Source organism: Cetorhinus maximus, chromosome 3, assembly GCF_964194155.1.
Source record: "Cetorhinus maximus chromosome 3, sCetMax3.hap1.1, whole genome shotgun sequence".
NCBI classification, from domain to species: domain Eukaryota; kingdom Metazoa; phylum Chordata; class Chondrichthyes; order Lamniformes; family Cetorhinidae; genus Cetorhinus; species Cetorhinus maximus.
In genome coordinates, this window is record NC_135881.1 from 133,304,271 (window position 1) to 133,317,036 (window position 12,766).

The window sequence follows — 12,766 nt, forward strand, 5'->3', positions numbered from 1 at the left end:
TGTATCGATCGTGGCTATTGCAAGATTTCTCCATTTCTCCTTCAACGCTCCAGCAATAAACAAACGTCTTGAAACATTGCATCGAATGAGGTAAACGATATGTTGTCCAGCCAGTGGTGAAAGAGCGAACGTAGAAAGCAGTGGAGTCAGTGGTGGTTCCCTGGTAAATAAGTGATTTCAAAGCCTGAACAGAGCAGGCTGACCGCACTCATAGCTCGGACTCGTTCTTAGCCTAGATCGTGAACTTAAGACTGAAAGACAGACAGAACGGGTCTTTCACTGGGTTTTCCTAAATAAAGATTCGAAGAGAAGTCTCATGTATCCACCTCTTGCCGCCCTGAGTGAGATTACTTGCAATTATTTACCTCTGATTTCATGGACAAAATGTATGTAACACTTTGTGAAGTCTTAAAGAAATCGCCTCACTCTTCAAGTGTACGCGCCATTGTATGTGCGCAGTAAATTCTTTTCAGTCTACCAACTAGAGCAAGTACTTGCCATCCGTGAACTCTGTTTTAACGTAAATCCCCTTTTTCTTACAAAAATATAATTCTCTATGATTCGCTAAGGTTGCTGGAGAGGTCAAAGAAAGATAATTGTTTTGTGCCTCAAAAATAAATCTGAAAACAATGGCGTCCTTTAACTTGCTGCGTATTAAAACTGTTTTACAGTCAGACATCTGAGATAACTATAGTTTGCCCATCAGAATATTTTTTGCAAATAGATGTTTTAAAGTAAACTTTATGGAAATGTGTAGGTTATTGTGGATAAAAAAACACTGAAGACTGACAACCCCACGGTATCAGTGTCTCGCTTTTTTACATTTGATGTTTTAAACATAAAGTACATTAAAACAGAAAAACACTATCCTGGAATGATTTTTTAGAAGTTTCCCAACGGGAACTTTATACAGAGTTTTCTCTTAAACCACAAACTAAAGGACTCAGGCCGTAGTCAAAAAAGTTGAAACAAAGAAGTCAAAAACGTGTCCTTGTTGAAATCACTTAAAGCTTGCGTTTCATTAAATCTAGAATTCTAAATAATTTGTTGAATTGCCGCCGAATGCAGGAAAAGCGATGTGTTTTGGGGTAACTTATTGCTCAGAATAAACAAAAGCAAATATTGCTAAAACAGAGAGAAGCAAATCGCTGTTTAAACAATCTTTTTGCCAAATACATTCCAACATAAAGAAACGGGAAATAGAGTCTGAAAACAGAGGGGGGGGGGGGACTTCTATCGTTGCACAGCAAATTTGATTAAAATATAGAATAACAACAGAAATGGGAGCATGACTGTTTAACGCGTCGGTATAATAACAACATTAATCCCAGTAAATAATAAAGCCTATTTGCTCAAATAGATCAGGAAAGATGCCTCGAATAAAATATAAATATAATTCATTTGTTTTATCTTAACCTATTTCAGTTCAGCAATTTTACTTTGTCGTAATTATCTGCTCGGGATCCCCTTAAGAAATGAAAACAAAGGAATAGCGATGGAAATTTGTGATTTGAAATGAATCGTCCGAGTTTGAATATGAGCAATGTATAACATTTCACAAGGTGAACGTTCTAAATGTGAAATGGAAGGCTCATGTTCCTGGTGAAAATTATCATCACTTACGCATCATTTTATATATCAGCAACAGTTTCTGTCAATCAAGGTTGTTCAATTAAAAACTCTTCTAAGAACTCAAAGACAACGTTCCGATGGAAAGAGGGTGGGAGACGGTGTTGTCAGGATTTAAAATCTATTATCTAGATTGAATAGAGTGGATTGTTTCCTGTGCAGCATTATGAATGACACGTTGATGCTGGCTCCATTTTTTAAAAAAAAGAACGAGAAGTCTTACAATGATTCAGATGTTAATTTCTCTTCAAAGATTACAGGTGAAAAACGTTCAAATTTGCAGAAACCACGCATACAAAACACATGAACATAAACATAGAAAAGCGCCGACACGCTCAGATATCCACTCCCATGTCGCTTTATAATTAAAGAGATTTTGATTGGATTTTGTTAAAATGCGGAGCGGCTTTCACTTACTTGAAAACGTAGCTTGATGTTAATTTGTATAATTTACAATCAGATTCAGGAATTCTGATTTTATTTGGCATCATTCTATGTAGATGAGTGCGCAGCTTTTTTTTATTCGCTGACAGAATTGCTCACTGGCTTTATTCCCCCCAAAAAGCGGCGATTCAGTCGCTTAGGCCACGGTGAAGGTGACGCAGCGGGGGTCAGGTCACAAACCAAAAGAATGTCCGTGTTATGTACCACGTCGAAAATAAAGTCGCGGTGTAAAATATACAATTACAACAAATTTCCCACATTAGTCTCCTGTGTAGAACTGCACTGATTGAAACGCTATCATTCAATAGTTTGATACCTCCGAACAAAGAAGGATTTGTGGTATCAACGCTCAATTTAAAGTCGTTCAATAACATAACGGAATGACAAATGTCTTAGAGCAAAATGCAGTGTAACTTCTTCAAATATGAAGTGTGCACACGCTATTTCTGTTTAATATATAGCCTCAATGATCCAGAATAAAGTAAACGTTAGCTTTTCACTATTGCATCTCCCTCTTGCAAACAAAGAACCTACTGTAACCAGTGCTATCATCTTTTGCAATTCATAGCTGTAGAAACAAGGCTGTCCTTCAGCAAAATATTTTTAACGTACATTATTATTTGGCTTGCGGAGTTCAGTAGTTGCACTGCGGAAGTTTGTATGCAAAGTAATGTGTGCGAGGAGTTAACTGGAAAATGCCTTTGAATGTGAATAATTTAAAAATGTAGCTAGCTGCACAAAATGAAGAACTGTTACAGTGCGTTTTCCCTGAAATAACGAAAGAAGTGAGCTAATCTTAAAAAAACCATGAACGTGCAACCAACTTTGGGATGTCTAGACGGTTCTATTTTCCGAACAGTTAAGTTAAAGCTCACAGCGGCAGGTCGGGGCGAATGTTTGTTCTTTAGTTCCTCTTTCTGTTTCTTATTCATCCCTCACTGTTGCAAAGTGTTGGCAATCACACGTGCAAAATCTTCACTGTTTCTATGTCTTATTTGGGGATTTATCCAGTTTTACATTGACGAAACCCTAAACTATTTAACGGACTGTTTAATACTTGCATTGACTTTAAAAGTTGCTATTTTGGCAATTGCAAAACATGAAATGTTTTTTGTAAGGCCAAATCTCATGTTCCTAGCAAAAGTAAAGGGGGATTGCTGAAGGCGTTTCTTTTTAAATATATAGTTTTTTACAAATAGGCTACTACTGACATTGTGCGTCTATTGTGGGAGTAAACGCGAAGATAATAATTGCCCGAAGACACAGAGCCCTATTATTAGTTGTTTTTATTAACTTCTGATCATCAAAATCATTTAGTTCTGTAATACCAAATTGCACTTTTTACAGCGAGGAAAACCAGAATGAATCACTGGCGTGCTGTTGTGCAAGTGCTGATCCTAGACCCAGAGGGCGCTGTGGCCTAAAGTTGCCTCAGCTTCTAACTCGGATGCATTAAATATTGGAGTTGCACTGATTCTTGATGGGAATATGCTGCGTGACATGCATCGAACACTAGATAACGTTTTATTAAAATAACAAGCACGTAAGAATTGGAAGTTGTTTTTGTCCTATCGTCTAAAATAAAGGGATAAACTGAGAGGGAAAAATAGTATTGCAAATATACACTTGAAACATTACCCGGGCTTAGAAACTAAGCAACTTGCAATTTAACCAAAGCAAAAAATTGGATTAAAACCAGACGGCAATTCATGTATAGCTTTTTTTTAACCAAACCTTTTACTAGATAAGTACGCTCACGTAAAATGACACATGTATATACGCAAGCACACAGTGAACAAAAATACATGATATGCACATTTTACTTCCAATGCATATACTACAAGAATTCAACGCATGTAGCTTGTGTAATTTTAGCTAGGCCATTTATTGGAGGGAAGCGTTGCCGAAAGAAATGTTGAACTGGACAAGTTTGATCTGTTTCCCTGCACCTACAATTTAAGACCAACACGCATAATGTTCACAACAAACTTGCTTCAAAATGCCACGCAAATTGTGTTCAGTTAATAATTTCGGAGCTAAAGTTAAGTCTTATTAAATGTTCTGCATCCAATTGCTTTACTGGAAGCTATTTTATTTAATTCTTACTGCCTTTGTTAATTAGTTATTTATACTAAAAACCATAAAATATTCGAATGGAAAAATATGCAGAAAAATACTCTGTAAATATAGATTGCATTCACTTCTGATTTAACCGTTTAACACTGTATGGTGCATGAAATAGAAATAAGCTGTTGTCTTTTCAATTTTAAAAAACCCTAAAATTGCAACAAGTGCAATGTTTCTTTAAATTTAAAAAGTTAACTTTTAACTGAAGAGAAATATCATTGCCCGCCATGGCATATAAACGGCAAAACTCAAATTAGTGCATCAGGCAAGCTTCACGATTCAGTCGGAGATTTAACTTTCAATCAATATTTAAGAAACAGATAAAACCGCCAGAATGGACTATTTCTTTAAATAAACGGTTGAAGTGTTTTTTGTGTAAACGGAGGATGCACAAGAAAAGGTAATACGCAAACTACAGAAATGTGTTGGATATTGAACCCAAAACCTAAGATCGATGGTTAATTTGAATTTTATCTGAGGTTTTAAACAACGCATATGATTATTTAGGGATTCGAATCCTAAAAATACAAATGCCTCGGTCGTTGAGAAAAAAATTAATTTCACATTGCAAATTAAATTGTAAGAACAAATCTGCCGGTGTTTTATGATACCGTTTAGTTGATACTTTCTAAAAGAGAAATTTTGCAACATCATACAAAGACAGAAAATGTAGAATAAAAAAATGTAAAAGCTTAATTCCTGAATCAAACCTTAACCCCGTAACCCGCAAATCTGACAATAAACATTTTATGCCGTTACTGTTATAAAATGGCTCACCGTAGGTGTTTTACTTAAACGATAAGCTTATAGTATTGTCTACCCTACTTGCTAAATTCCATTCCAGTCTGCTGTGAAATGAAACCGCGCAGTTCTCCTTTCCCCGAGCTTTTTCCGATGAAATAAAAGAAATTTCAAAAGGGACTTTCAGCCCTCCAATCCCTAATTGCTACATTAACTGAAACATAAAACCTGTGATATTTATTTCGTTCACACCAGTGTAGTAACACTTATCAAGCGGGTTGAAAAATCTTTAAACTATTATATGGATTTTGGTCGAATAAAACGTCCATGTTGTGTCTACATGGGAGTCTACTCACCTACCTTTGTTAGCAAAAAACGATTATTTTGGAGCTCTTTTGGGACATTCCGACCCTATTGGATTTAATGTGTCTTGCGAAGTTCTTCAGCGTTCAATTCGGATTAAAGAAGCGAACATATGTCTTTTGGAACTCGTGCTTTGGAAAAACGATGGACCAAGTATTTCTGCTTAGAGGTTTTTGCTGCCCAAAGCGGCTTTGACATTGATCTAAATGGCGCCACCATGTGGACCAAGCGTCCTTTGAATTAATTCATTGTCACAGTTCTCTGGTGTGGCAGCACAAAAACCGAGAACGAACGCAAAAAGATATCCAGAATGTCAGAACAGCTAAAACCGAATTATTTGATTACGTTCACTGCATTTGCAATTCTAGATTGCGGCGTTCTTAGAAATATGCAAAGAGCCACATTAAACAGGCTTTATGACTTGTCCTGCTGTTAGTAACCACAGCAACAGAGACGTTTCCTTGTCATTTGCTTTGAATGCCACAGCCCCTTAATCCGGTGCAACGCTGATCTCAACTCCCTCTTCTGTAGAGCTAAAAGCTACACTCAAAGCTTTAATCACAGCCAGTATTGTCCATTATTAAAACAACCTCGCGTGCAATATCAAGCTTCCATGATGCCAGATCATAACTCGCTAGGAAGTCTTGATCAGTCTCTTACAATTTGTGTCGGGTCCCGGCTATCTCCGGCGGGAGTCTAACCACTGTGCAGAAGCTTCAGGCCTGATTATCCCTTCACCCCCCAAGGTTAGAGGTGACGTCCATGGCGCAACAGAAGTTCAAAGCCAGGAAACAAGGAGGAAAAGAGAATGCAAACTGGCTTTAAAAATATTGTAATACAAATGAAAGGTGTTGCAACCATTGCTAAACCAGGACCCTTACAAACCCAGTCAAACGCAGTGGAATGTTTGCCAGTCGGGGAGCTTAAATCCGCGATATTATCCAAATTACAGAGTCAATTCTTTTTTTCAAAATAAACTAAATTTAAATTAACACGAGTTCTGGCAATTCAACCGATTTCTGTCAAGTTGTTTTCAATTATACCACGAAGCAGCGAACGGGAGTTACATTGCCCAAAATCTGATTTGAATGTCTAGGTTTCCAGGAAATAAACCAAAGAAAATCATACCCATGTATGTAGAATGATGTGGAATGTTATCCAGCTTTAATGATTGTTTGTTACGTACATGAAATGCACAATAATACAGCTCTTTGCAGGTGTTTTAGGTTCCGCCTTGAATACCCGGCAAAGTTGAAGAAGCCTACATTGATCGTCCTTAAGAAAAAGCAATTGTTTCCACCTTGTATCCCACTGTGCGCTCGCTGAACGTATACATGCAAATCTTACACCCTTTTAGTCAAACCGATAAATATAAATTATCTACAAATGTTAAGCAAATGTCGGCATCACATTGAATTAAACAGCATTTGATTAAGACTTTCCTTTCAAGGAATTTGCATTTCTTTTCAAAATCTAAATGTTTAATGTAAAAAAAAGCACCGCGATGTGCGGTGCATGTTCCAGCCTCCTTAATAAATTTCAGTGTTTTCCATATTGATCTAAAATTACCCCAAAAAAGGCAAAGGCAGACACTCGGCCACTGTCATCTATCGTTTTTATGTGAGAGTACAAGGAAATCACCTACTTTAATGTAATGACGGAGACCACAATGAAACATTTAAATTAAATTGGTATAATAAACAAAACTATTTTTAAAGGCTGGTATATATTATCAGGTAACGGGTAGGCGATATTTGTACAATGCGGCCTATAGGTATATCGGCCTATAAAAAGATTATACGGTGAAGTACAGGAAGTGTTACCATTGTGCAATAAAACACGTATGTGTTCAAGGAAAATAAGTTTCTGTCTTTGGTTCACACGGATAAAGATGGCTTCAATATTGTAAGTACTGCAGACTTGTCATCTCTTGAAGGAATCCGTGAAAATAATAAATGCATGAGCAGCAGTTTTTAAACCCTATTCCTATTTAAAACTGTCAATACACATTCATATTGTACCAAAAGAGCGATATATTTACAATACTTTGTGCTCAAGTGTGCCATCATGGGTAGCATCTCTTCTCTTTGAAAAGTTAAAAGTAAAAACTGCAGTTGCAAGTTACGACGCACATTATGTCAAGTACAAGTAAACACTCACGGATTGCTTCTACAAGCACAAAATAGCCTGTTTTCAAAAATCGTATTATTCCAAGCTATGTTTTTAACGGTAAAGTGTTTATATAGAGAGTACCACGGCAAAAAGGTACAACTTTACATTCTGAACAGAATTTAATTACACTTGCTTATTTTGGTGGCGATTATGAATTTAACACAAAAACGCCTTTGAGTCCCATCAGCAGCCATCTTATGAGAATGAATTCCAGGTTGGATATTTACATGCATGCTCTCCGTTTGGGATAGTGAAGGATAGGGTGGGAACTATTCATCGGTAATTATGGGGGGAAAACCCGGATTTATTGTAGAGATGTAGGTTTTAATCTGCCTTTCATACAGAGAAGTTTCAGTGTCCTAAGGGCTGATGAGCAGGCATTGTTTAGAGAATTGTCGCGCTAATTTCTCCCACTGACGGAAGGTTCAGTTACAAAAGAACGAGGCTGGTTGCTACTCATTGCAACTGAAGATTAAAAATATATATACCCAATAGTTGTGATTGATAGTGAGCGCCACTGAAAGCTTCCTAATCTAAAGCATGCGCACGTTTTATTACTTTGTTTTTATATTGCAGCTGGTCCACAACAGTCAACTCGTTCTCCTAGGGCTCCCATACACAGGTCCGTTTTCATATAGAAGCTGCGTTCTTCTTCGAATTAAGACAAATCTGTTTCTCTGAACTAAATCCAAGCATTCACCTTGGCATCTCAACAATAATCTCTCGAGACGCCCTTTGTACAAAGCATGTAGATCCCACAAGTGAGAATATAATAGTATGTGTATATGTGTGTATGTGTATATGTGCATGTGTGTATATGTGTGTATGTGTATGTGTGTGTGTGTGAAACAAACGATGAACATTAATTCCAGTTAGTTTTTAAAGTTGAAACTAGACGTCCCAATTAGTTTTGCAAAGTTGTCCGGCCTGTCAAAACTGTACCAAAGTGTCTGCTCCCAAACTCGAACTTGAGTTTTATTTTACCTCTGCATTCTGCCCTGGTCGCTTTCTTCGTTGAAGGCGAAGTTAGGAAGGAGAAATGCCTCTTTGGAATCTAAGTCTAATCTCAAAGCAATGGATTCGTGGTGTAATATTGAAGGCGGTCCCTGTTTAACTTCTTTTCCTTCATCCTCCTGTTTTGAAACCAAATTTTAACTTGCCGGTCGGTTAAGTTGAGCATCCGGGAAAGTTGCAGCCGCTTCTCTTTGTTGATATAAACACTGAAAAAAAATTCTCTCTCCAGCTCCCTGATCTGGTACTTGGTGTAGGGGCACCTCTTTTTGCGTGTACGCTGGCCACCTGTAACAGGTAAACAGTGCGTTAAACTTTGATTGTGAGTGAGAGGAACATAATCTTTTCATGCGTTAATACACGCTTTGCTGTGAACGCATTCACAGGGGTGGGGAGAGGGGTGGTGGGGGGGGTAATTCTCCATAGCTCCTGATTTTCACGCAACAGTTTTTTTCCAGGGGGTGCCCGGAGTACAGAATTGTTCGCTAAAGCATTTTCTTTTCTTTCATATTTTGCCTAGCCTTTGGAATAAAAGATGGCTGCCTCGATCGGGCACTGACTCTAATGTTAAATTGAAGCTGGAGTACTCTCATTTCAACGATATACTTCAAAGTTACAGATGAGCTTCCCGTAGCCAGGGGCTAGCTACATATTTTTTTTTTTAAAAAGAGAAATGATTTTGAAAGGTGAACAGTTCCACCATGTGTGCATTAAAGGCAGAAAATGGATGAAACGAAAGAGGGTTAAAAAATAAGTTTTATTTTACCTGAGGAGTTCAAAGTAAAAAAGGGCTGGGGAATGGGAAACTTGAAGTGTCTTTTTAAAAAATGCTGGGGAGCACAGATCAGTTCCTTAAGGGAGGGGACTTAATTCTATAGTCATTCCGCGTTGCAAAACTCAACATGGAGCAGTCTTCAGAAGTAATATTACAGCATTAAGGCTGCGTCGATCAGACGTCCAGCTATAAAATGTGATTATTAAATAAAATACGGTCACCCGGCCCTGAAATAAGTTTTTATGATGGAAAGCTCTATGCTGGAGGTATTGCAGCATTTATACAGCTGTTAAAAATGTCATTTTGCCACATTATGTTTTAAAGCGGTTACTTATGGAACTGAATACAACCTATAAATAGAGTTTTTGTGTCAACACGTGTGTTTTATAGAAATGTTGAGCTGTATTAATACACGCAAAGATCGCAAGCCGCCAAAAGCCAATTTTCAAAATTTTGCACCTAAGCACATAAGTGATCAGATTTTTAACCCCAATCTCACTTTTTGAGGTGCTGGTGGAAGTATTTTAATGCAGCGATTGGCTGGAGTTATTTCACGGCCAATTTCAGAGCTGAACACGTGATCCTGTCATTTATATAAAAAAGTTTTGTTGGGAAATTACAGGCCATCCATAAACCCCCTTATATGCTTATAAAACAGCACATAAAAATTTTAACAGCAGCGCGCGAGATCGCAAAACTTTCTCTCACAAGAGTGGGCACTGACTCTACCTACTGGAGTTGCTGCTTTTCTCTTCATTGTTGCCGGAAGAGGACTCCGGGCTGCTGCTCCCGGGGCTCGTCTCTTTCTCCGCGGACACCCTGGAAGTCTCCGAACTTGAGGTTGCCGCAGACGGCACTTTATCTGGGCTCTTCTCCCCGCAGTACTCCGACTGCTGATTCTCACTGGAACCGTAGGCAGTCTCGAAAAACTGATCAAATCCTTGCGGCAGGACCCCGTTCCTGCCCACCGGGTTGTAGAAGCTGGAAGACGCGTTGGAGCTGGGGTGGTAAACGCTAGCGCTATTTTTCATTAACATCTCGCCCATGGTGCTGGCAGGCAGGCATTCTCTGTGCATCAGCTCCTCTGCGGAATAGCAGTGGGGCAGATTGCCCCTGTGATGCCACTTATTGGAAGGATCGATGGCATAGTCTCTGAAGGTAACTTCTCGCACAGGTTGAACCTGGGGGATATTGGACGAGTAGGAGTATGTCATGGGGCGAGAAGCCGGTGTTTGGGGTAAAAAAGAAGGCAGGCTGGAGAAATCCGGACCCGAGACATAATAGGTGCAGCTAGGCAAATAAAGATTAGAGCCACAAGAAACCCGCTCATCAAAATCCATCATCGCTTGCTTGGGGTCCCCTAGCGCAAGAATAGCTTGCATTCGCACAGCTAAACATGGTCCTTAGATGCTGCTGCCTCTTTGAAGCTGATCCGCGGAGTAAAAATTTGGAAACGTAAGCTGACGTGGAAATGTATCTCCATACATCGCAGGGACAAGCTAGTCATGTGACCAGATGCCTGGAGAAATTGACATGCATCACTTTGGATTCCCCCCTCGCACCAGGAGCGCAAAGCTCTTTACATCTAAGCTCTGCACATTTCTAAAGAGGGAAATGAAAGCTCGAATAATACTGTGAAGGTGTTCAGCCTTCACACCAGAGACGCATTTGGCACATTTACTTCACGTCGCTCCAATAAGCTGATTAGAAGCGAGGGTGGACGTGGAAAAAACACGTAACGATTTCCGCAGGGGAAATGTAGCAAAAACTGTCTATTTCCCAGAAAGAGCGGTTGTTGACCTATTTCACATATATTGGTTCTGCCGGAATATCGTTCGGCGTTTTTTTAATGTGCAAATAATTCCCTCTTGTTTTCTCGTCCTTGCCATTTTAATGAAAGAAATATCCACAGTTCGCCTGCACAGAATTTGAGAAATCACTCATGAATAAAGACTAAGGCTCTATTAGAAATCTTACCGAAGTGTATAACGGTGAGCGTGCAACCTTTAAATGGCTAAATCATGCTTTATGCAAAATACTCTCCCTATCTTCTGTGAAAGAAGATGAGAGCAGACAATGATCCATAGACCACACAGAGGCATGGGGAAGCAAAGTTTGACCGTCTACAAGTTCGACATCAACCTACGCTTGTGTTTTTGTGAGTGTATCCAAATCAATATTAGATCATTTCCCCTCTGCAAAATTGAAGCCGTGCAAATCTGCCAAAATATTTGAGGTGAGCAGGATTTTTTTCCTCCCTAAGAATGTTATTCTGCTTCTTGCTTGTCACAAGCGGGCATGGTCACGTTCAACTCCACCACATACAAACACTTCGCCCTCAGCCAAATTATATAAACCAGTTATCCGCTTAGGTGGATATCGAGGAATGTTAGCGTTAAAAAATCCAATGCGCAGCCCAATTTCACGTTTCAGACAGAATTGTTGTGAACACGTTGCTCCAAATCGAACACTTGCCCTCATTGAAAACAAGTTTGGGATGAAGCAGCTAGACGTGAACAAAAGCGGATAAAAGGAATGCTGCTTTATTTGACATTGGCCTTTGGTGCAATTTTCCATATTTCTATAAAGTGTCACCATGGACAAATATGCACCAGGCTCAGCTTTAGTGCATGTTGAGATGTTTTTTAATAGTTTTGGTTTAGCGAGTGTTATATTCATTGAAGAACAGCCAATAAATTGCATTTTATTTCGGTATACTATCTCCGTGCAACAATTTTTATGATTTAAATACACGCTACGAGCCTGAAAGCTATGCGATGAATCCTGATGTGTTGAAAAGAATGGGACTGTGGAAGAGAGCTGAAGTTAAACTTTGCCTTAGAATTTGTCACAAATTAGCTTTTTGCTGTTCCAAAAACAACTGCGCAGTGCCAAAACAAACAGGTTTCCTGGGAAAAAGGACCTTTGCCATAAACATTTGCCAGAAAGACCTTCTATTTAAATTAAATTCCATGCAGTAAAAAAAACTCTGCACTTAGGGACCATATCACTAACAAGTTGACAATTTCATTTTGTTTTCCTAACTGTTTCGTTATGATAAATAGAGACCAACGAGATGCAGTCTTCGAAATGCCTGCATCGAATATCTTATCCATTTTTCTAACCTGTTGTAACCGAATTCAAACGCTATAAAATAAGGCCAGCATACAATACAACAATTTTAGATACTGAAATCACTAAGAATATTAATATAATTATATATAAGCACCATATTCGACAGTAAGGCTTTGGAATATCCATTATAAAGGTTATTCATGCAGTTCAACTATTCTTCATTACACTTACCTATAGAATTTACATTACATCACTAAATGGTTATTTAAACTCTCGTTAGAAAACAAATTTATTTGTACTAAACAGACTGGTACAGGAAAGCCATAATATGCGAATCGCTGCAAATTTAAATGTTTAGGAATAAATCAAATAGTCTATTAGATTTTAAAACTCAACAGGATTGACTCGTAATCAGCAATTTCGCAATCT

General features: G+C 38.5%; 1 protein-coding gene across 1 annotated transcript; it reads right to left on the minus strand.

Annotated features, from left to right (window-relative positions):
- Nucleotides 1-8,542: 8,542 nt before the first annotated feature.
- hoxa11b (homeobox A11b) lies at nucleotides 8,543-10,652 on the minus strand. Its single transcript, XM_078535212.1, has 2 exons — nucleotides 9,996-10,652; nucleotides 8,543-8,775 (listed from the first exon to the last, which is right to left on the minus strand). Exons 1-2 carry the CDS (start codon nucleotides 10,642-10,644, stop codon nucleotides 8,543-8,545), a joined length of 882 nt encoding a protein of 293 aa, XP_078391338.1. The 5' UTR covers nucleotides 10,645-10,652.
- Nucleotides 10,653-12,766: the final 2,114 nt, after the last annotated feature.

Excerpts from the sequence above, each read along its gene's own strand:
- hoxa11b (XM_078535212.1), bottom strand. The coding sequence starts at position 10,644 with ATGCAAGCTATTCTTGCGCTAGGGGACCCCAAGCAAGCGATGATGGAT. Across the intron at positions 8,776-9,995 it reads AGAGAAAAGCAGCAACTCCA|GTGGCCAGCGTACACGCAAA; the intron begins GTAGGTAGAGTC and ends TACCTGTTACAG.